The 21,332-nt window shown below is 54.6% G+C and overlaps 1 protein-coding gene across 11 annotated transcripts in view; it reads left to right on the top strand.

Moving 5' to 3' along the window:
• CCDC57 (coiled-coil domain containing 57) overlaps nt 1-21,332 on the top strand; it is a 109,030-nt gene that overhangs the window by 21,203 nt on the left and 66,495 nt on the right. For 10 of the 11 annotated variants that reach the window (XR_012130969.1, XM_073236137.1, XM_073236136.1 and 7 more), the window contains exons 3-8: nt 886-994; nt 5,685-5,786; nt 7,155-7,312; nt 7,456-7,530; nt 10,996-11,196; nt 15,747-15,905. Coding sequence is in view for 10 of the 11 variants with exons in the window: in XM_073236137.1 (XP_073092238.1) it covers nt 886-994; nt 5,685-5,786; nt 7,155-7,312; nt 7,456-7,530; nt 10,996-11,196; nt 15,747-15,905 (804 nt within the window). In the remaining variant the exon portion in view is untranslated. Of the gene's footprint in view, nt 1-885; nt 995-1,029; nt 1,756-5,684; nt 5,787-7,154; nt 7,313-7,455; nt 7,531-10,995; nt 11,197-15,746; nt 15,906-21,332 lie in introns of those variants that run through there. The other variant, XM_073236142.1, reaches the window with a different exon arrangement.

Here is a 21,332-nt window from a genome sequence, read left to right as displayed (position 1 = left end):
AATATTTTGGTTATTGTCCCTCTTAGTTCTCAAATTTCCATTTGATTCTTTGTAATTTTTTCTTCACTGAGTTTCTATTTTTCCATTTGTTTAAGAATATACTAAACTGAGTATAAGAATGAAGAAAAAAACTGAAGGAACAAAACAGCAGCAGACTCAGAAAACCCGAGAGTGGACTAACAGCTACCAAAGGGAAAGGGACTGGGGAGGATGGGAGGGAAGGGAGGGAAAAGGGGGCGTTATGATTAGCAGACATAATGTAGGGGGGGGCACGGGGAGGGCTGTGCAACACAGAGAAGACAAGTAGTGATTCTACAGCATCTTACTGCACTGATGGACAGTGACTGTGATGGGGTATGAGGGGGGGACTTGGTGATGGGGGGAGTCTAGTAACCATAATGTTGCTCATGTAATTGTAGATTAATGATACTAAAATTTTAAAAAAAATTTTTTAAGTATGAATAAAACTATGTGGCATTTCCACAAAAAATAAATTAATAAAAGAATATACTAAATTGCTTGTTAAAGAATTTTTGTGATGACTGCTTTAAAATCCTGGTTAAGTAATTTTAATGTCTGTGTCGTCTTGGTGTCAGCATCTGCTGATTGCCTTATGCCACCTGAGTTGAGATTTTTCTGGTTCTCGGTGTGCCCGGCGAGCACCCCGGATGCTTTGGGAAGGACCTCGCGAGGCCCTGGGCTCATCCTGCGCTCTCCTTTGCAGGTGGCGCCTGCCTGGGTGCGGCGTGCAGGGCCAGGGGCGGGGAGTCCTGCCCCTCCGGGTCCGCCCGAGCCGCTCCTGCAGGGGCGGGGCGCTCAGTCTGCACGGAAATGTGTCTGGAGACTATTGACCATGACTTTTCTTGTGCTGCACTTTCTGCACAGCGACAAGAATGGCGAGGTCGGCCAGCAGCGGGGACACTACGAGGCCCTGAAACGGAAGCTGGAGAGGAAGCTCCAGGAGCTCGACGGGGACCTGGCTCTGCAGAGACAGGTGGGCACGCGGGAGCCCGCGCCCTCTCGGGTGCCTGCCCTGCCACTGCGTTGACACCAGACTCGCGCCAGGTCAAGGGGAGACCGCCGCTCAGCCGCGCGCCGTGTGGTGTCCCCGGGGCCAAAGCCGAGTCCCGGGAGCAGCGCTCTGTGCCGGGGCGGCCGCAGGAAGTGGGACGGGGTGTCCAGCCCTCCTCCTGCAGCCCCCACAGTGTTCTCCCCAGAAATGAATGAGCAGTTCCTCCCTTATTTATTTTATAAGAAAAGTATTAAATTCAATACTTTTTTACCTTAAGAAAATTTTAACTTAAAAAAAAAGTTAAAATTTGAGTTATTTACTGTGGAAAAAGCAGGGAACTCAAATTGTGATGACTGTATTTTTTTCTACAGAAAAATAAGTAATCATAGGTTTAAATATAGATGTTTCAGCTGCCGGGTGACACTTAAGCCTGTCAACAAAATTTCTCCTGTGTCGTTGAAACTCAGCCTGCACACTGGAGAGGCCGAGCTGTGTTGGGGTGCGGTCAGAGAATACCTTCTGCTTTTATGGGCGGAGCCCACGTCTGGCAGAGCTCCGTGTGTGCAGGGCTGACGTGGGGCTGTGTGGGTGCAGGTGACGGGCTCTGCCTGCTTTCCCTCCAGCTGTGTCATCACAGCGATAGCAGGTGTTTAGGGCAAGTGGCTCCATGAAGCTCCTGGGCACATGTGTGAGCGTATCTGCTCCTCACCACAGACACACAGCTCTGATCCGCGTTTTCACAGGTAGGAAACTGAGGCCCAGAGGGACTAATGAACCTGCCGAGCATCCTCCTCACGAGTGGCAGAGCTGTCGTTTGAGCTCAAGATGCGTGCAGCATGTAACCCCTTAGCCGTGCTATTGCTGCCCTGGGATGGCTACCCACGTCTTATTTTTAGACTCCTGCCTGTGATACCGGAGAAGGAGCCCAGTCCAGAAGCTGGCCTGTGCTGCGTCCTGCCCCTGCCCTTCTCAGGGCCACTGCACTCAGAGCTGTCTCCTTGTCTCCCGGGGAATTGCCTTGGGCCAGGGGTGTAGGGCCTGCCTGCCCATGCTGGCTCTGCTCCAGGCACTGGGGTGGGCAGCTCTCAAGGGCAAACCTGTTGTGCCAGTGGGCTGGGGCCTGGCTGCCTGGCCCACCACCCCAGGGCACAGCATCGTTGGCCTGAGAGGCGCTGGGCGGGTCAGGACAGAAAGGCACCTGTGGACACGGTGCCCTCTGACCACACTTGCACCCGGGCCTGCATCTCCCGGCCACAGAGGCAGCGGAGGCCTCGCCGGTGCCCAGGCTTCGCGTCCGACAGCGTGTTGTCCTTCCCCTCTGGAAGCCTGGTGTTTATCCTCCATGATGCTCAACATCCTTCGGAGCTCTGGAGGTCTGCAGACCGCTTTCTTTAGAATTCTCAGGGACCAAAGAACATTATGGGTGGGTTTGACTTTTTAAATAGCCCAAGGCTTAAGACACTAAGCCCAGGCCCGAACTGGCTGCCAAGAAAAGACCAGCGGGGGCTTACGTCAGTGGTGAGGTTTCCTCAAGCAGCACCAGAGCCACTTCCAAAGAGGGAATTCTGGAAGGGGTCAGGCAGGGGTGGGACCACCCCCTCAGCAGGCGGGCCCCGGGTGACCCTGGGAGGCAGTGCTGACCCCGGTGGAGTTGTGTTTGGCCGGGCCAGGCCTGTGGGTGGCTCCCCGGGCCGTGCACACTCGGAGCCTCTGCTGTGGCTCATTGGGCCCCGCATCCCTGAGGGGCTCCTTACAGACACTGGGAGCATGTCGCTCGGGAGTTCTTAGTCAGTTGGTCCTCCCGTGACAGATCTGCACAGCCCCACAGGGAAACCCACTGCGGAGCGCCCGCTCCCCCGGGTGCCCTTGCCCACCCCCTTTCTGCCCCCTGGTGCTGCCCTGGGCCCTGGCCTTCCTTGCCCCTCTGCCCTTCCTCCCGCTGTCGCCTTGAGGCCTTTTCTCCTCACGCAGCCCAGGTCTTGGGGGTCTGTTCGGGCTCACTTTTGTTTGCATGATCCAGGGAATCATGAGTCATGGCAGAGCCGCTTGTCCTGTCACCACCAAAATGGGGTCTGAATGCAGATACTGAGATGGCATGTGCTCTGGGCTCGCACGTTCTGGCTGGTTTCAGCCGAATTTCTGCTTGGTGCTGTTGTCTTCCTGGGGGAAAGGACATCAGTGCCATTTGTTCCCGCTGAGCTGGTTGGTTGGTCATGAACTCCCCGGTCCGGAGAGGGGCCGTGCGGGGGGTCTTCAAGTAGCCGGGGAGGAAGGGGGTGGGGGCAGAGTTCTGATGCCAGCCCTGCCTCTGGAAGGAAGGACACTTGATGTCTCAGCTCTCGGGCTTTGCTGGCCCGCCCGGGACCGCTGCCAGACTGTGGGCAGCGCTTGTCCTGTGCGGCCGCGGAGCCGTCTGGGCCCGGGTGGCACTCGGGCACACTGTGCCTTTGCCCGGATCCTGCTCTGCTGCCCGCATCTCACTCTTGCGGCTGAATACGGGTCTTAGGTGCTCCTTGCCTTCGTGGTTTCCTTGGGGCTGCTTTCCTGTCTCAGGTTTCTGAAGGACTTTGTGTCCATTGTCGATTTGTCAGAGGTGGAATTGATTCACTGCGATAAAGATTTTTCTCTTGAAAAACAAAATATATGATGGGAATTGAGTCCATTTAACTTTTATTATATCTGCAAGTTTTAGACCGCACTTAAGGAAAGCTGCTTCTGCATCGCTTAGCAGCAACCGGAGAAAAAATGGAATAAATAATTGATTTATTTGTTCATTTTACAAATTTTTTTGACTCAAACCATGTGCCAAGAGCCCTCCTGTGCACCTGGACTGGGGTGTGAGCCGAGCCCTGGGACCCGCCGCCCTGGGAGGAGCTGGTCTTCCACAGTCCCTACCTGTAGTGCCTCAAGGGCATCCTGTGTGTGGCACTGCCAGGAAATGAGGTGGGGCTGACCTTTTATACAGGGTGGCTGGGAAGGGGGCCCTGAGAAGAGGGCTTGCGCAGGAAGTCTGCAGGCGGTGACAGGCGTGCCGGTGTGTCCGGAGCCGCACCTCAGTGTCCAGGGTCCGGGGGGTTGGGGTGGGGTGGCTGTGCAGTGCCCCCAAGTAGCAGCCCTGTGCGGGACAGCGAAGCTGGGGGGTTCGGTCAGTGTCCTTACTTCCAGAGACGGGGCGGGTGCGAAAACTGATGCACCTGGTGTCTGGGGATGGGCCTTTACTCCGAGCGGGATGAGAAGCGTGGGCGCCTGAGTAGGGCTGAGCCTCGTTTCTAGAAGATCCTCTGCTGTTGGATCGGGGACAGAGGGTGGGGCCATGGAAGCCGGGGGGGCAGCAAGGAGCCTCCTGCACCCCCAGTGAGAGGTGGGGTTTCGGGCCTGCGGCAGGGCCCAGGGGAGGGCAGTGGGCAGGTCATGGGCACGCCATGCAGCAGGATCGCCTGGGAGAGGGAGGCGGGGAGGCAGGCTCCGCGGACACACAGGCTCGCGGCCGAGCGGCTTGACGAGTATGGGGTGCATGGGGTGGAGAGCTGCGCAGGGAGTGGGGAACGGGCTCAGGCTGTGGGAAGCGTCTCCCGGACTTCCCGGTGGACGTGGCAGGTAAGAGGAGACTTTGTAGCCGGGGCGTGAGGTGGGGGCAGGTGGAGGGCACAGAGCTGGGAGCCTGGGCATCGCTGAAGGGCGGGTGTGTACAGAGGAGCCGTCCAGGCTGAGTCTTGACCTTGAGGACAGGAAGGTTGGGGGGTGGAAGAGTACAGGGGGCAGGGGGTCCTTGAGGAGGAGTAGGGACCCTAGAGCGAGAGAAGAGAAAGGGGGGCCAGGAGGCGGGCATGAGCAGAGTTCTGCAGTGAAGTGGACGCAGCCGCCACGCGAGAGGCTGTGGGCTCCTCCTTCTGGCGGAATTCTTGCCGGCCGGCCGGCTCCGCCTGCACCGGGGCTTCCTGCCCCCTGGCGGCCACAGCCTGCAGAGCCTGGCGCAGAAACAAATACTTGGCTGCTTTGTCATGTGTCAGGGTGAGTGACTCTCGGTGATTTTCGTATTCTGGTCCCCATAAGTGTTGCTCGCATTCAGAACTCCAGGAGGCACAAGAAGGGACTGTGATAATTGCCCCGTTGGGCAGACAGTGAGCGATTTTGTGGTCATCATAATTCATTGATTCTGGCTTTTAGGTTCAGCCTATGGGTGAAGCTTGAAGACTGTGTTTTCAGAGCCAGGTGTGAGGAGGTGTTGGGGGGCTGGTCGATGTTGCCTGTTGTAGCAAGAAACCAGCAGATAACACGGAAGACTGGGTGGCAGCGTGAGCGCGTCAGAGACACACGGGACCCGTAGGAGAGCGGCTGCAGGTGGGGCTGGGGCGCCATGTCCCGGCCTCAAGCTTCTAGTCCTTCGGCAGGCCTTCCCTGGCACGCGCGCCGTGGCCCGCTGAGCGCAGAGCAACCCTGACAGGGCCAAGCAGAGGAGACAAGCCCACAGTGTGGTGGCAACTAGCCCTGGGGCCGCGGCCACTCGTGGAGGGTCCTGACTCGCGCCCAGCCATCTTCTCCAGCCCACTTCCCTGGCGCTTGCGCGGGGCCCCTGCTCCCCCCTCGTCTGCCCACCCTCTCGCTTACGTGTCTCCTGTGGGTCTCTGTGGGGTCCCCGCTGCCCTCTCACCATGATCTCTTCTTGTTCCAGGAGCTGCTGCTGGAGTTTGAATGTGAAATGCGGAAGAGGGAGCATGAGTTCCACCTGCAGGCTGGCAGCATGAGTAGCGTGGCCTTGGCACACGAGCTAAGGGTACGGGGATGCCCTCGGGCTGTGACAGTTTCCTCCTCAGAAGCGAGAGCCCCTGCTGAGTTGTGAGGCGACCTCTGAGCTGCGCATCAGGGTTCACGCAAAGGCCTTCTTGCTTGCACGCGGGCTGGGGTCTCCCCTGCGCGGAGCTGGGGGCGACGTGCAAGAGAGGAGCCGCCACATGCTCCGCTCAGGGGCGAAGGCCACTCCGCCATCCAGAGGAGCTCTGGCACCTCCGCTGCAGTCGCCCCGGCCTTGGGAGGCGCACCCCCAGCCCCCGGCATGAAGTGCCGCACAGTCCTGCCGGGCTGCCTGAGACTGTGCAGACCCTGTCGCTGGCCGCGGCCTTCTGGGGGCACCTCGGGATGGGCCTGGGAGGAGCTGCTGCTTGTCGCCCACTTACAGCAGGGAGGCCGGTCCCGGGGCTCAGCGGCTCGTCTGCAGCTCATGCTCTCAGACGTGGTGCTGCCGTCTCTCCATGGGCATGGGTGGTTTAAGGCACCCGCCTAGGTACTGCCAGGATCCGTGTGAGGCACATGCATGCCTGGCCCTTAGCACTGAGACAAGGACCAAGCTGGAGGGTCAGGGGAAGAGGAAGCAGGTGATGCCTGGCCTGGGCTGCCAGCCTCCCCACAGTGTCGTAGTCCAAGGGCAGTGCTCAGCCAGCAGGGGCCCCAAGGCCCGGGTGGTTTAGCATGGGGTCCAGGCCAGGCCCCCCGGCCTCATGTCCCGGCACAGACATCAGGCCCCTCTGCGTGAATCCCCCCGCTCCATCCCCGGGGGGGGGTTGCCTAGGCCATCAGGCATTTGGCCCTGAGGTGGGGGCTGCTCTACAGTGACCCTCGTGAGGCCCATCGGGGGACTCCTGAGCACCGGGAGAGAGGGCAGGCGGAAATGGGGGCTGCCTTGTGCCCCGCAGCTCCGTGACACAGTGGCACGCTCTTTGGGGTTGTGGCCGATGTAAGTGGAGCTAGGGGATCCCCAAGGTGCAGACCCTGTCTCACTGCGCCAGTTAATTGCAAAGCTCTGGACACCCACCCAGACATCTAGGACATCACGACATGCACGGGGGCCGTGGCCTCGCAGCCCCTGCCTGCACCTCCCATGCTGGCTTCCACGGCACTCGCATGGGGGCTGGGGAGTGGGTGGAGCGACACTGGCCCGCATGGCCCGCCGTCGGGTGGAGAGCACCATCCAAGGTCCTGGGGCCCCTCCGAGCCTTCCTGTGGGAGCGTGGGAGCCCTCCACTGTCCTGTGGCCTCCTGAACTCTAACTTCTCTTTTCCTCTCGTGCTGATGAGTGGCAGTGCCTGACCTCTAGCTCCTGGTTTGCTCCAAGTATATCCGTGCTCTGACTCACCTTTGCTCTCAGGTTAAACTACTGAACAAGCAGCTCATGACTCTGGAGGAAGCCGGTGCGAAGGCTGCGGAGTCACTACAGCGTGCTGAGACGGTGAACTTGGAGCTGGAGCAGAAGCTGCAGCGCCAGGCCTGGGAGGTCAGGGACCTGGCCGCCGTGAAGGACGCCCGGTGCGGGGCCCCTGCTTCTCCTTGGGTGGGCTTGGCCAGTGTGTCCATGGTGTGGGCTCTAACCCTGCCTGGTCCAGGTCACTCCAGGCCGGCCTTGCCTAGTCCTCTGTCTTCGTCTTCTGCTAACAACTGATCCTTTTCAGGATAAAAGACTTGGAGTGTAAGCTGCACTCTGTGCGGCTCTCCTGGAAGAAGGAAGAAGAAACGTTTCGGAGGAAGTGAGTGTCTGTGGCTGCTGGTGTCCCCGGCCCCCGGCGTGGGGGGGAGAGCTGGCTGTGGGTGAGCTTACGGCCAGGGCAGAGGGCCCCACCCGGCACAGGGCCCGCTGGCCCGTGAGCCCAGCGCTTTGGCCTGCGTTCATGCTCTGTTGAGGATTTCCTCACGGGTGTTTAGGCTTTTCAGTGTTTTAAAACTTTTTAACTTAGAAGTTAACCTTTAAAACTTAAAAGGTTACTAAGCAGCTTATCAACTTTGGATTGCAGCAGCTACTTTGGTGATATGATCACCTTTTTTTTTTAATTATGGCAAAATAATTCTGTCCCCCCGGCTGTACCTTCTCTAGGCTCTCCTGATGCCCCCCTTCCCGTGGAAGCTCTTGCCTCACACCCGGTGTGGGGCGTGTGCCTGGCAGAGCGGCAGTAGGTCTCTGCGTGCCTGGCACCTCAGCCCCGAGCTGAGACGTAGGATGCAGTAGGTGGTCAGAGAAGGACAGGGCTGGCTTCAAGTGCAGGGGAGGCCTGTGGCGGGCGCAGGTGAGTGTGCCCAGGTGGGGGGCGCCCAGGCCTGGTTTGGCAGGCCCTGAAGACCCCGGGGGCAGTGTGCGTGCGCTTCAGCGGCTGCAGGAATCATTTGCTTTGCTTTTCTGGAGAATGTGGTCTGACCACCTGTAGAGCCTGCATGGTGCTTAGGAAGGTGCCAGGAATGACCTGCGGTGAACTGGAGCAGTTCTTCTTGTAGTTTTTGTTTTGTTGCCATGATATTCATGCAATACATGCAAAAGGCTGTCCGTCAGCTGCCTCCCCTGTGACCAGATATGGAGCTGAAGGTTGCTGTGCTGTCCACTGTCCAGATGCCCTTTGGTGGTGGACGGAGGGGTTGTGCCCTCAGCTGTTGCCCAGAATACAGGAGTCTGCCCACATGAAGCACATGCCAGCACCGAGGGTGGGCTTGGTGCCCGCTCCTGGATGGGGAGACTGAGGCCGAGGGGAGCAGGCGCCCTTGAACAGGGGACAGCAGAAGATGGCGTGCCCGGACCAGCCCAGGCCGGTGGTGCGGGTCTTCTGCACAGCACCCTGTGCCCCACGGCCTTCCAGCCTGCACAGCCGTGGGCGAGGCTGGGGACACTGCTCCTCCGCATGTCTGTCTGGTGCACGCCTAGACTCCTTCTAATCATAAATTGAAAGAGTTAAAAATGAATATAATTTCTAGCATTTTATAAATATTGACATTAAGAAATAAAACTGCTCAGTGACATTTTTGAAATACCTACACTGTAGTGATTCCACACCCACCAACATCTTGGATCTTTATGACGTGTAGGAACCAGCTCCTCTCTCGCTGTCAGAGGCCTCACACTGCCCCCCTTTCTCCCTGCAGTCCTAGTTCTACTGACCCCCTCAAGGAATTTTATCTGAATATGATGCATTTTTTATGCTTGAAGAAATTTGGAATTAGTCACCTCTAACATCAGGTGTATTCATAATAAACTAAAAATAATAAAATTCCCTGGGGTCACAAGGCTGTACGTGTTCAGAAAGGTTTCTAAACGGAGATATGGTAATCATCGGTACCTACTTTAAGAACAATGTACTATACGATAAAATCCAGTAATCACAAAGTAAACCATCAGGTGCCCCTGGGCATGCACCACCCGCTGAGGCGGGAGGGCCTCGCTCAGCTCGGGACCATCTCGCTCACGCACACGGCCAGTGGGGGCTGGGTGGGTTCTTGGGGCGACATCTCACACGCTCCAAACTCCTTCTAGGTCATATGCCAAGAGCCACCTGCTGGCCTCCCCGCAAGTATGATTGTAAACCGTCTGTTGGCGGACCATGTAGCCCCCCGACCCTGTGAAAGCAGAGAGGTGCAGTGCCCCCGCCTGCCACAGGCTCCCCCCTGTTGGCAGGACTGTTTACTTTCTCGTTTTCCAGAAGTTCAGATACAAGTTTTACCAAGACTTACCACATAACTCTTACACTTACACCTGGTAACTTTCTGCTTTGAGACACCTCCTATATACTGAGAGGGGAGAAAAGTGGGAAACTGAAGTATTGTGGCCCAGCACACTTTTGCCAACATCATCTTTGTAAAGTACTTTTCTGTTGCTACAGGCTTTACAGTTTTTCCCCCAGAACCTCAAACTGCAGATCTAATTTCAGTTTAGGCAAACTGTTCACCAGGTCACCTAAGTGGCAAAGCCCCCACTCCCCGGTCAGCCTTGCTGTGCGATAGTCTCACTTCATTGTTCAGCTCAAGCAAGCGAAGTTGTGTGTTTTTGGAGGAGTACCATCAAAACACTGAGAATTACTGATCACATGTACAACAAATCACTACAGACAGTCCGGAAGATGACCACTTGGTGCTAATGTACTTGACCCATTCTAAAATGTCCCTAGAGCCGGGACACAGACACTCGCCTCACGCTCTGTGACAGTGACTCTGTCGTACTGCTCAAACAGTATCATTTCGGAGCCAGCATGACGGAAGGTGGTGTATTCCTTCGTGCAGGTGGGGGCGTCCATGCCCTGGAGTCCTGGTGTCTGCCTTTCAAAAGGAACCAGACAGTCGTGCTGCAATTCGGAGATAACTCCCCTAGTTATTGTGGTCAAACCTTTCCTATGACTCGATGAAAAAGAAGAGAATGTACTGGCAGAAACTAATGGGGACAGCAGCTGGGGTGTTCTCATTTTTTTTGCTAACAAGGTAGAGAATGCTGAAGAGCTCACAGATGAGGGTTGATTGTAATTACAGTGAAAAGTGTGTGCCTGAGTTAATTAAGGCTTAACCATCTCATTGAAAAGTGCTGATGGAATCTAAAAGAAATGTAGAATAATTTTTAGGGCTTTTTACTTTTTATTGAAACCAGATTCAATAAAAGCATGAGAAGTCATGATTACCAGCAGTCAAATGCATGTGTGAGACCCAACAGCCTGGTGTATTGTCAAGATGAACATCTGTTCTGGTGACAGAGTCCTGATAGGTTTGGCATTTCCAGAGGACAGGCGCCGCTGGCGTCCCCCAGCCCCAGGGAAGTCCCTGCATTCTGGATCGACGTCAGCTGGGCAGGTGGAGTGACCGGGAGTCTGCCTGCGTGGCTGGGGTGCGAGGGCAGCACACACCGCTGCTTGCTTTCAGGTGTTGATAGAAATATGGGGGGCGGAAGGAGTACAATTGTGCTTTACTAAGTCACCTGTCTCTGGTGTCTTTCTTCCATGGGACTGAGTCCCAGAGAGTGGGCCAGGGGCCTGGCACATAAGAATTGTTCAATCAGTGTTCACACGAGGATTGATTAGCAGATGAACAATGGCTGCCGAGGTCAGCAGGCAAAACCTGCCCTGCAGAGAAAGCGTGCGCTCTGCCGAGGACGCTAGCAGCTGCCCCGTCCAGGGGAGGGCGAGAAATGCCCCAGAGCGGTTCTGCCGGCCTGGGGCCCAGCGAGTGCGTGGGACCTCACTGTGTTTCAGGCACGAGGAGCTTGAGCGCGTGGCCAGGGAACGGGAGGCGGTGCTGGCGGCAGCGAACGGCGCCCACGTGGAGCAGCTGCAGGCGCTGGAGGCCAGGGCTCTGGAGCTGCAGGCGCAGTGTGAGACCCTTGAGCTGCAGCTTCGCAGGACGCAGTGGAGGCAAGGGGACGCCCTGAAGGAGAAGGACGCTGTCATCTACAAGTGAGCGGGCGGGGGCCGGGCTGCTGCTTCCACACACTTCAGATAAAGGGCGTGGGCGCCGGGGCAGAGCTCTCTCAAGCTCACTGGCCATTTTTTTTAACCGTTTTTTTTTTTTTTTATCCTTTATCATTTCTGAAATTGGGTAGTTAGTATATGTGTGTATATGTGTGTATATGTATGAATGTATGTACTTTTAATTTCTGGTAACATGTATGTAATATAAAATTGGCCATTTTAACCATTTTTCAGCACCACCTCAGTGACATCAACCACAGTCACTTTGGTTTGCAACCATCACCACCTCTGTCTCCAGGATTCTCTCCATCTTGTAACATGGAAATGTTGATGCCCTGTCCCGCCCAGCCCCCAGGGATGTGCCATCCTCCTTCCTTTATATGACTTTGACACCCCTAGGGACCTCATGTCCCTATTGAGGCTGAATAATATTCTGTTGGACGGACCACTTTATCCATCTGTCGCTGGACACCTGGGTTGCTCCCACCTTTTGGCTGTTTTGAATAGCACCTCTGTGTATGTGGGTGTGTGCATATCTGTTTGGGTCTCCTTTTTCAGTTTTTTTTGGGTATACCCAGAAGGGGAGTTCCTGAATCATGTGGTTAATTCTGTGTTTAACTTTTTGAGGAACTGCCACTGTTTTCCAGAGCATATGAACCATTTTGCATAAAGTTTGCAATTTCTCCATTAACTAGTTTCTTTTTTTTTTTTTTTGACAAATACCATATGATTTTACTTATATGTGGAATCTAAAAACAAAAAGAACAAAACAGCAGTAGGTTTATAGACACTGAGAAGTGACTGGTGGTTACCATGGGGGAGGGATTGGGGCAGGTCAGTGGGAGGCAGATAAAGAGGCACAAAAATCTCAATCATAATATAAGTTGCTTACAGGGATGTAAGTGCAGCACAGAGAATATAGTCAATGATTCTGTCACATCTTCCTATGTTGACAGATAGTTGGGGTGAGGATTTAATGATGTGGGTAACTGTTGTATAACTGTGTGGTATCCCTGAAACCAATATAATATTGTATATCAAACTAGTTTCTTTTTAAACCCAGTTCTCATTGAGCATCTGAGCCAGGCTATGACCTGGAAGTAGCTGTGTCCCAGTGCACCCAGCGTCTAGGGAGAAATGCACGCACATGGAACCACTGTGACTGAAGTCGTCACTCAGCCGCAGTGTCCTGACTGCCAGCGAGGAAGCGGCCCCAGAGGCGCTGTGTTTACTGGGGACAAGCAGACAATTTAATAAGTCGCTCGCTAGTGTTTGCCATGCTCAGCAACCGGCCTCTCCCTTTGCTTGGGAAATAGTTGTCCTTTTTTTTTTTTTTTACAGAGAATTCTCTGCCAAATTGTGTTTCTACTTAGGGGATAATGGCTCTTGCAACCATAAATTACCAGGAAGTTAAAGCTTATTCAGGATAGTTTCCTTGGATTTGACATATTATTCTATTGTTTGATCTATTAAATGCAAGCAATGGCAGTTAGAGAAGCGGAAGCGACTAAATCTAAAGGAGGTGTGTTCCCCCCGGGCTTTCCTCCACCCGGGAAGGCTCTCCCCGGGCCCTGCTCACAGTCCAGTTGTGGTTGTGTGGGAGCCCTGGGCCAACCCCCTTCTACCTGTGTGCACCTCCCGGCAGGTCGGTCTTGGCATTCCTTCCGGCTCCTCCATGTGGCCTGCCAGGTGGGCCTTGGCCAGCCAGCGGGAGTGCTCAGGCCTCCGGGGCGACCCAGTGCCCTGTGTTCCCGGGACAGAGCCTTACTCTCTGGGTAAGAGGGCCACATTCTCGTTTAAAAATGAGTAACAAAAACAGCCCACGTTTTGAGCTTGCTGTCTCATCGGGCCTATTTGTGATGACTCCCCTGAGAGCATCAGTTGTGAATGCCCCAGGTGAGAACCAATGACTCCGAGAGGGCTTTGTGTCCTGTGCGGCCACGTAGCCTGTGACACATGACGGGGCCACACCGACGCTTCAGCTTTCTGGTCCCGCAGGTAAAACAAATAGGGGAGCTCCCGTAGCACATTTTATTTGACCTAGTATTTCAAAATGTTATGTTGCATATCCTTACAAGTCATCAATATAAAAAGTTAATAAAAAAGGATAAACTTGCCTGGTAAAATTATTGCTGGGATATTTAGCAATTTTTTTTTGGTGCTGAGTTTTGAAGCCACGTCTCAGTTCAGACTGGCCACACACATAGGAGCCACGTGTGGCCCGTGGCCCACGCTCGGCAGCACAGGTCTGAACGGCTGACTGCAGCGGTGCTCTCCACGGCACTGGTCTGACGGTGCCAGGCTGGTCTTGGCAGATTGGAGCCATAACCAGGACCACATTCAGAAATAGGTGCAAAGCCCTTGCTGTGTGCAGATCATTTCGTAGGTTCTTGTCGAAAACTGAGAAGAAATGATTTGGTTCTTTAATTGCAGCTTCTCTTACAGCTGGGGAGACCCAACACACCCGTGGAGTCATGCAGGGGCAGTATCGAGGTGCCCGGAGTGGGACATGCTGCCTGACGCTGTTTGAGGCCTGGGCACTTGACTTACCAGGGCTGCCAGCTGCGCCCCTTTCCCACCTGGAAAATCAGACAGGCCTCAGCTATGAATCGCCTCTCGGCTTGGTCCCTTGCCTCCTGGAACGGGGCTGTTGGCAAATGGGGAAAGAGGAAGGCTGTACTCGGGAAGTCCAGCTCAGGGCTCACAGGGTGTGTGTCTGTTCCGGGCAGGAGGGTGTGTAGCTGGAGAAGATGGTTTATGATTTCTCTCCATCACACTGGACACAGTGTGCTTGGGGCTCTGGGCTGAGTGTCTGGCGAGGCACAGCCAGGTGGAAGCCCCCACACACCCACCCTGCTTCCTCACCCGACCGCCGTGGGTGGCAGCATGTGGGTGCCCTCCCCCGAGAGGCGCCGGGTGGCCTTGGGATGAGCAGCTCCTGCTGTTCCTGGTACCAGAACTAACCCAGCTGCAAGGGACCTGAAGTTTCCAACTCTTTGCCACCCTGTGTGATACTAGAATGAGCTGTTTTTTTTAGGCAAGGGGTCAATATGAGTTTGACAGATTGTTCTAGAAATGATCTGCTTAAATTATATGAAGAAAAATGATCTTCCTGTGGTGGTTAAGAATAATGTCGGAAATTCTATGCTTGACAGACTGTCTTACTCCTTTTAGAATGTCTGTGACACCAGATTTATTACCTGCTGTGTGCAGGTGGATTCAGAGAGGGCGCCTTTTCCCAGGTCAGCAGGAGAGCCCTGAGGACCTCAGTGTTGCCTGAGCAGCACCCCCTCCTCTGGAGGTGGGGGCTCTGTGCACTTCCTGTACTGATCCCCCTTCATGCCCACCTCACTCTTTAAAGTGTTTTCCCCACTTGGTTTCACAGCAGCCCTTTCTGAGCAGAGAAGACTTTTTCCTCTGTTTGATAATAATCCTGGCTTAACTGGGACTGAGGCTGTGGGACCCGAGCAAGCCCCTGCCCAGCGCAGCAGGGTCTGCCTGTGAGCAGGTAGGTGCGTCTGTGCTGGGCGTGCCAGGGCTCGGGGGCCGGAGAGAGTGAGGAGCGTGCGGTTTCTCGGCAGGGACACAGACCTGGGGGAAGCTGGCAGCAGCAGGAAGAGCCGAACAGAGCCCCCTGCAGTGTCCGGGGCCCTCTGCCAAGGGCATCCGACCTTGATGTCGAGGCCAGCCGGTCAAAGCTGAAATGTTCACAGAAGTTTTCCCTGTCTGGGAAATCGTCCCTTCTCCTCCCTGTCTTCATGTTTGGGTGGAGTTTTGTCTGGGCCTCAGTGCACCTGAACCTGGGGCTCTCATTAAAGGTCCTGTCAGCTGATGGCCATTTGCCTTCCCATAGCTTGTCCACGGTCCACAGAGCATGCTGTGGCCCACCCGTGGGCCCGTGGCAGTGAGCAGGGGCCAGTACATGACCACCAGCACCCTCTCCACAGCTCACTGAGTGCAGCTTAGGGAGGAAAAGGGCAAATAGGAACATGCAGAGCCTTTGCGAGGTCAATACACCGGCTTCCCTAGTTGGTGTCGCTTGGTGTCTTCTCTGAAGTTTTTCTTGGGAAGTTTATCCAATTTTAGGTGATTCTACCAGGGAACTTAAGGGTTTCTACAGAACCTCATCTTACTATTCAGTTTGAAAATACGTGTTGAATGTGTCCTCGGCAAGGTGTTCTGTGGAGCTTGGGAGGAGCTCCATGGCAAGTCAGGTGCACGTGCTCAGGGGGCAGGCCGTGGTCCACTGGGCCCGCACACCACCTGGGCTGGCCACCTGGGTGGGTGGCTGTTTCTCACTGGGCAGCACCGTTTCCTGATCTGGGCAGGGCACTCTCTGTCCTGTGCGGAGACGTAAGCGAGGAAGGACACCCATCTGTAGCGTTCCTTCCGAGGCCATGCACGTGTATGAGTGTGCGTGTATTTGTGGGGAGCACGTGTATGAGTGTCGTGCATTTGTGGGGACCCCATGTAGAAGGAAGCGCGAGTGAGTGAGAGCCACGTCCACGTTCACAGAGCTCCCCTTCTGTGTCTAGACTTCAGGAAGATGCGTCGACTCTAAAATCCAGCCAGGACGCCCAGATCGCTCGACTCTCCAAGGAGATGGTCTCCAAAGACCTTCAGATTCAGTCTCTGCAGGAAGAAGAGGTGACGCTCAAGGCACAGCTGGCCAGATGCCATCAGGACATTGGAAGGTGACTGTCCCCAAGGCAGATCTGTCCACTGAGTTCCTCCTAGGGGCTAGGAGCTGTTCTAGGTGCTAAGGGTACGAAACAGAACAGAATCAAGTCCCTGGCCTCACATCCTATTGGGGAGAAAGACAAAAAAATGGGAAACACAAATAGAGCGTCTGAGGTTCTGAGGAGGGAAAAGTAAGCAGACGGGGCAAACGGAAGGGGTGGCTGGAGAAGGTCTTTCGCATGGAGGGTGGTTTTTGGTCTATAACAAGGGCCACGGAAGTGTGCTGCTTGAGCCTTTGTGAAGAGTCAGCTCTCCATGTCTTCCGGTAGTTAATGTCCCAGTGTCTTTCCTTAGCAGTTGGAACGAACACTGAGTAAAGACAAATGTTCATTCTCTTTCTTGAGGAGTAATTGAAATACAAAAAATTGCACCCATTTTCAGTGCACAGTTGATGAATCCTGACACGTGTGACCACCCGTGCCATAGGAGGGGACACCTTCCCACCACCCAGAGCCGCCCAGACCCCTGCATCTGCCTGTCGCCTACAGGCCGCTCCGGCCCCTGGGCTGGGCTGGCCTGAGCACGAGTTCCATCCGAGTGGAATCACGCCATATATGCGCTTTTACATTTGGCTTCTTTGGGTATTTATTTGAATATTCAGGTTTTCTGTTTTTTTCTGAATCAGTTTTGATAATTTGTGTCTTTCAATTTGTCCATTTCATTTAATTGTTGGCTGTATTGGTATAAAACTGCTTATAGTATTTTATTGTCCTTCTAGTATGTACAGAGTCTGGAGTGATGTCCTGTCTTCCACTCTCGATGTTGGTCATTTGCATTTTCTCTCTCTTTTCCCTGATCAGTCTGGCTAGAGTTTTACCAATTTTCCAGATCTTTTCAAAGAACCAGCTTTTGGTGTCACTGATCTTCCTCAGTTTCCCTGTTCCCGTTTCAGTGGTGTCTGCTGTTATCAATCTCTTCTGTGTCCTTTGGCTTTGACTTGTTCTTTTGAGAGCTCACAAGGTGGCATCTTGGATGATTAATTTTTGGCCACCCCTCTTTCCTAAGAAATATAAACATTTAATGCCACAGATTTCCTTTCCAGCACCGTTTAACTGGGTCTCACACACTTTTCTGTTATTCAATTTAGTGTGATTTTCTCCTTTGACCCAGGGGTTATTCAGAAGCACGTTGCGTAGTTTCCTGTTGGTCTGAGGTCTCCAGATGCCATTTTGCCAGTGGTTTCTGATTTGACCCTGCTGTGGATAGAGAGCGTGCTCTGCGCGACTCTAGTTCCTCTGCACTCATTTGTTTTGTGACTTGGGAATGTGTCCCATCTCGGTGGCTCTCTGTGCGGACTTGGAGAGTGTCCTCCCCTTGGGCTCGGGTGGCGGACGGGCAACGTGCTTGCCCGCCGTGTCCCTGTGAGTTTCTGTCTGTCTGCTCCACTGGTTTCTGAGAGAGGCCCTGGGGTCCGCAGTCTTTCAGTTCTAATGGTGCAAACGTTATGAATCGTGAGTCTTGTATCAAGTGCATTTCACATCGTCTTGGCTTCCTGATGAGTCGCCCGTGGCTGGTAGGAGACAGACCTCTTTGTTCCTGCTGCCACTCCCCGCGCCCCGGTCCCGAGTGTGACGTCAGGGAAGCCACCTCACTTGCTCGTGCTCGTGTTTGCGCGGCACGTCTTCCCACCCCTCTCCTCGGACGTGGGCTTTGTCGGAAGAGCATTTCTTACTGGGAGCACACGGCTGCATCTTGCTTTTCTTAATCTCACATGACAACCTCTGCCTGTTGGAATGTTCAGATACTTAATTTAATGCTATTATTGATATGTTTGTGTTTAAATGTCCCACTTGCTGTTAGTTTTCTATTTTTTTCATGTTTTTTACTTCTTATTTTTTCTGCCATTTAAAAAAACGAATTGCATATTTTTAAGACTCCATTTTATTTTCACTGTCTTATATAAACCTCTCTGTTTTATTATTTAATAGTCGTTCTAAGATCTACAGTATACAGTTTACCTTTAAATAAAATTTACCTCTTCATGTGTGATATGGAATCGTGATGACCCCCTATTTCTTCCTTCCCCCTTTTTACTGCTATTGTATTTTTCACTTTTATATACAGATAGTCACATGGGTATTGCTATCGGTTTTGCTTTGCTCAGACAACAGTCCTTTAATCAAAAACTTAAAAATGAGAACAAAACCTTCACACGTCTTCCAGTATTCATCTCTGATGCCCCTCCTGTCGACCCCCAGAACACCCCTGCGCGCCTTGCTGTGTGCTCCGCCGCTCGCGGACTGTCTCCCCTTCTGCCCGGAACCTCCTGCTTCTATGTCCTGAGGCACGTTCTTGCCGGCTGGGGGCTCCCGGTGGCCGTGGCCCCACAGCCGTCACTGGTGTCCCGCCGTCCTCTGCTGCCGGCACCTCTTGGGAGGCCCTGCAGGACTGCGTGCCCGCCTTTCCCCCACTTCTGTGGTTTCTCTCTTATCATTGGTGTGCAGTGACTCACCATGTGTGATTTCATGTATCTTGGTGAGGTTTTGTGGGTGTGTTTATCCTGTCACCGGCTTTACAGATCCTTTTCTGCCCCCCTTTCTTCTGGGACTGCCAAGTACTTACATGTTCGGCCACATGGTGATGCCAAGCCAGCAGCCTGCTCTGTGCAGTGTCTGATCTCCTGGTCAGGTGGTGAGTGTCATTCTCGGCAGTGTAGTTCCCGTGTCCCCATCTGTACACGGCCACCATGAATCCCCGAATACATTTGTCCTGGCCATCGTAACACATTTGTCTGCTGATTCTGTCCCTGCTTATCTCTGACGTGTCCTGCTGCCTGGCAGCTCTGTCAGGTGTCAGACGTGTGGCTGTTGGCTGACAAGCGTCTGGGCTTTGTTTTGCCTTCCTTTCTCGTGTGCCGCCTTCGTTCCGGCTGTGGACAGTGCCTCGTGGCGCCTGGGGCTTGTTGCGGACCTCGGGCAGGGCGGGCCCCGGGCCACCTCTTCACCAGGGCCGGTTTGGCTCTCTGCTCCAGTGTCACCCCCAGGGGTCCCCACTGGGTGCCGTGTTGACTGGTCCCGGGGACGCTCCCCTGGCTGTGGGAGCCGGAGTGGCCCCCCAGTTCCTCCCGCCGGCCCGTCGCACCCCTGGGTGCTGGCAGTCAGAGCCTCGAGGGGACCCCTCCGGTGCCTCCTCCTCTTGGTGCTCCGCCCCATGAAGTCCCGCGGGCCGTTCTGCCTCCCCGGCCAGATCTTTGTCTCTGCAACGCAGCAAGGCCACCGTGCTCCGCTGGGCCTGCGCTCCCCTGCAGGGGTCCAGAAGGTGCCGGAGGGGAGAGCCGGCAGTGGCTGGCTCCCTCTCCCTCCTGAGTCTCGCCTCTGGGGCTGCTGTGCTGCCCCGCTTGTTGTCCGTGTCTTTGTCCAGCGTCTGGTTTACAGCGGGAGCCAATCCCGGCGACAGTCGCTCCGTCATGGCCACCAAATGGTATCTTAGAGATTTATTTATATTTTGCATTTACAGAGATAAAAAAATCTCTACATAGCTGTATTAGACCTTTTTTTTTAGATCTACTTTTGTTACTGTTTATTAGGTCCACATTTTTCATCCCTCCTTCCTTCTTCTGCTTCCTGTTTCCATTGCCAACCGAAATATAGATTAATGCTTGACCCAGGAGTGACCCATCCTGGCCTTTGTCCCTCTCAGCGTGAAGAGGGCACAGCTCAGTCCTGGCCAGTGTGAACAAAGCTTGCTGCTTGTGGTCATCACAGGACCCAGGACGAGCCAGGAGAGGAACCAGAGTGGAGACACAGCCAGGAAGGGCCCTGCGGCCACGACTGCCCAAGGCAGCGTTTTGTGTTGAGCCAGTATTCTGTGAATGTCAGCGACAAAGGCTTACTTTGTTTAAAAACCAACAGCTTAAATTAACTGAAGAGTTCATCCCTGAAAGTGGCTTCTATTAACTATTTCCTTTGCACCAAAGCAAGACCCTGTTCCTGATACTGGCCCGGAGTTTGCAGACAGTGTCCCTTTCTGCATCTGGGCCCTCCCATGGTGTCTCCGTTGTCCTCTTCCCTTAGCATCATCTGTTGCTGGGGCCCCTACAGCCTCTGCTCCAAGCTGGGTGTGTTCCTGCTCCGGGGACACAAGTACGGAGAGAGCAGGTGTTCAGGAACTTTTTATAGCAGTTGCGTTTACAAAAGTATTGGTCCTCAGTGGCCAGGGCATTTCAGCACCAAGGGACTGGTCTTCCAGCGCAGCCTGAGAAGCGCGCTTCTTCTGCGCCCTCTCATGGCTCCTCTTCAGGAGGGCTGCATCCCCAGGTGATAAGCTTTGAGCCTTCATGTCTTCACCTGTCTTCATTTCTGCCTTCTGGGTATGAATGCTCATTTAGCTGGATTCAGGATACTAGGTTCCGGATCTTGTTCCCTCTGGATTTCAAACCCACTGGGTGCTACTTTAATTATTATCGCCCTGGAACAAATCGCTGCAAACTCAGCAGCTCTAACAACCCACACCCTTTCCTCGCCTCGGTGTCTGTGCCAGGAGGCTGGGCATGGCCGACAGGGTCCCTGCTGGGCTCTCACTGGGCTTGAATCAAGGTGCCGGCGGGGCTGCCCTCCCTTCCGAGGCTTATTCAGGTCTCCTCCAGCTACAGCCGCTGTGGGGCTGAGGTCTCCTTGCTGGCCTTCCATGGCATCACGGTCAGCCCTAGAGGCGCCCGGGGGCCTGGCCATGAGGCCCTCACCTCCCGGCAGCTACTTCGTCAAGGTCGGCAAGAGCATCTCCCTCCCCAGGGGCAGGATGGAGTCTTAGACAGTCACCCAAGCACGGGAGTGACCGCATCCTGTTCACAGCCCGCCCTCGCCCGGGAGAGGCCGTTCAGAGACCCTGCCTGCAGTTGCTCCGCGTGGCTGAGGGTGGCTGTCGAGAACCTCCATGCCAGTCTCGTGTCCGTTCCCTCTCTCACCTGTCAGTGTTTCTCCTGCCCTGGCGCTCTGCCCTTTCCCCACCCGGTGTCTGGGGGGTGGTCTGGAAGGCCCACCCCTCTGGGGCTTTCAGTCCGAGGGCACCCACCTCCCCAGCGGTGCTGGACTTTCCCTGTTGCCCTCTCGGTCACCTCCACCCTCTGCCCTGATGGCAGCCTTCCCGAGCTTCTGCCCGGCCCCGCCCACCGTGCTCTGGGGTCTGCTGCCCTCAAGCTGTCCGGGGGTTTGCTTGCTGCAGCTGTGAAACCCTCTCATTTCTCTAGTGCAACCATTTTTTCTTACTTTTTTCAAGTTTGTTGGCTTTCTTCCCTTCTTTCCTTACAAATTTGTGCCCCTGTTTCTTGAGTTAGATCTTCTCACGGTGCTGGGTTTTCTCAGTGTTGGGAGATCCCTGGCCAACTGCATATCCCTGAACCGGCACCTGCCCGCAGGCTCTCCCCTGGCTGCCAGCCCGTGTTG

This window comes from Manis javanica, chromosome 4, assembly GCF_040802235.1.
Source record: "Manis javanica isolate MJ-LG chromosome 4, MJ_LKY, whole genome shotgun sequence".
Classification (NCBI taxonomy): Eukaryota; Metazoa; Chordata; class Mammalia; order Pholidota; family Manidae; genus Manis; species Manis javanica.
Note: the sequence above shows the minus strand (reverse complement) of the source record. Positions and strands in the feature narration are given on the sequence as shown.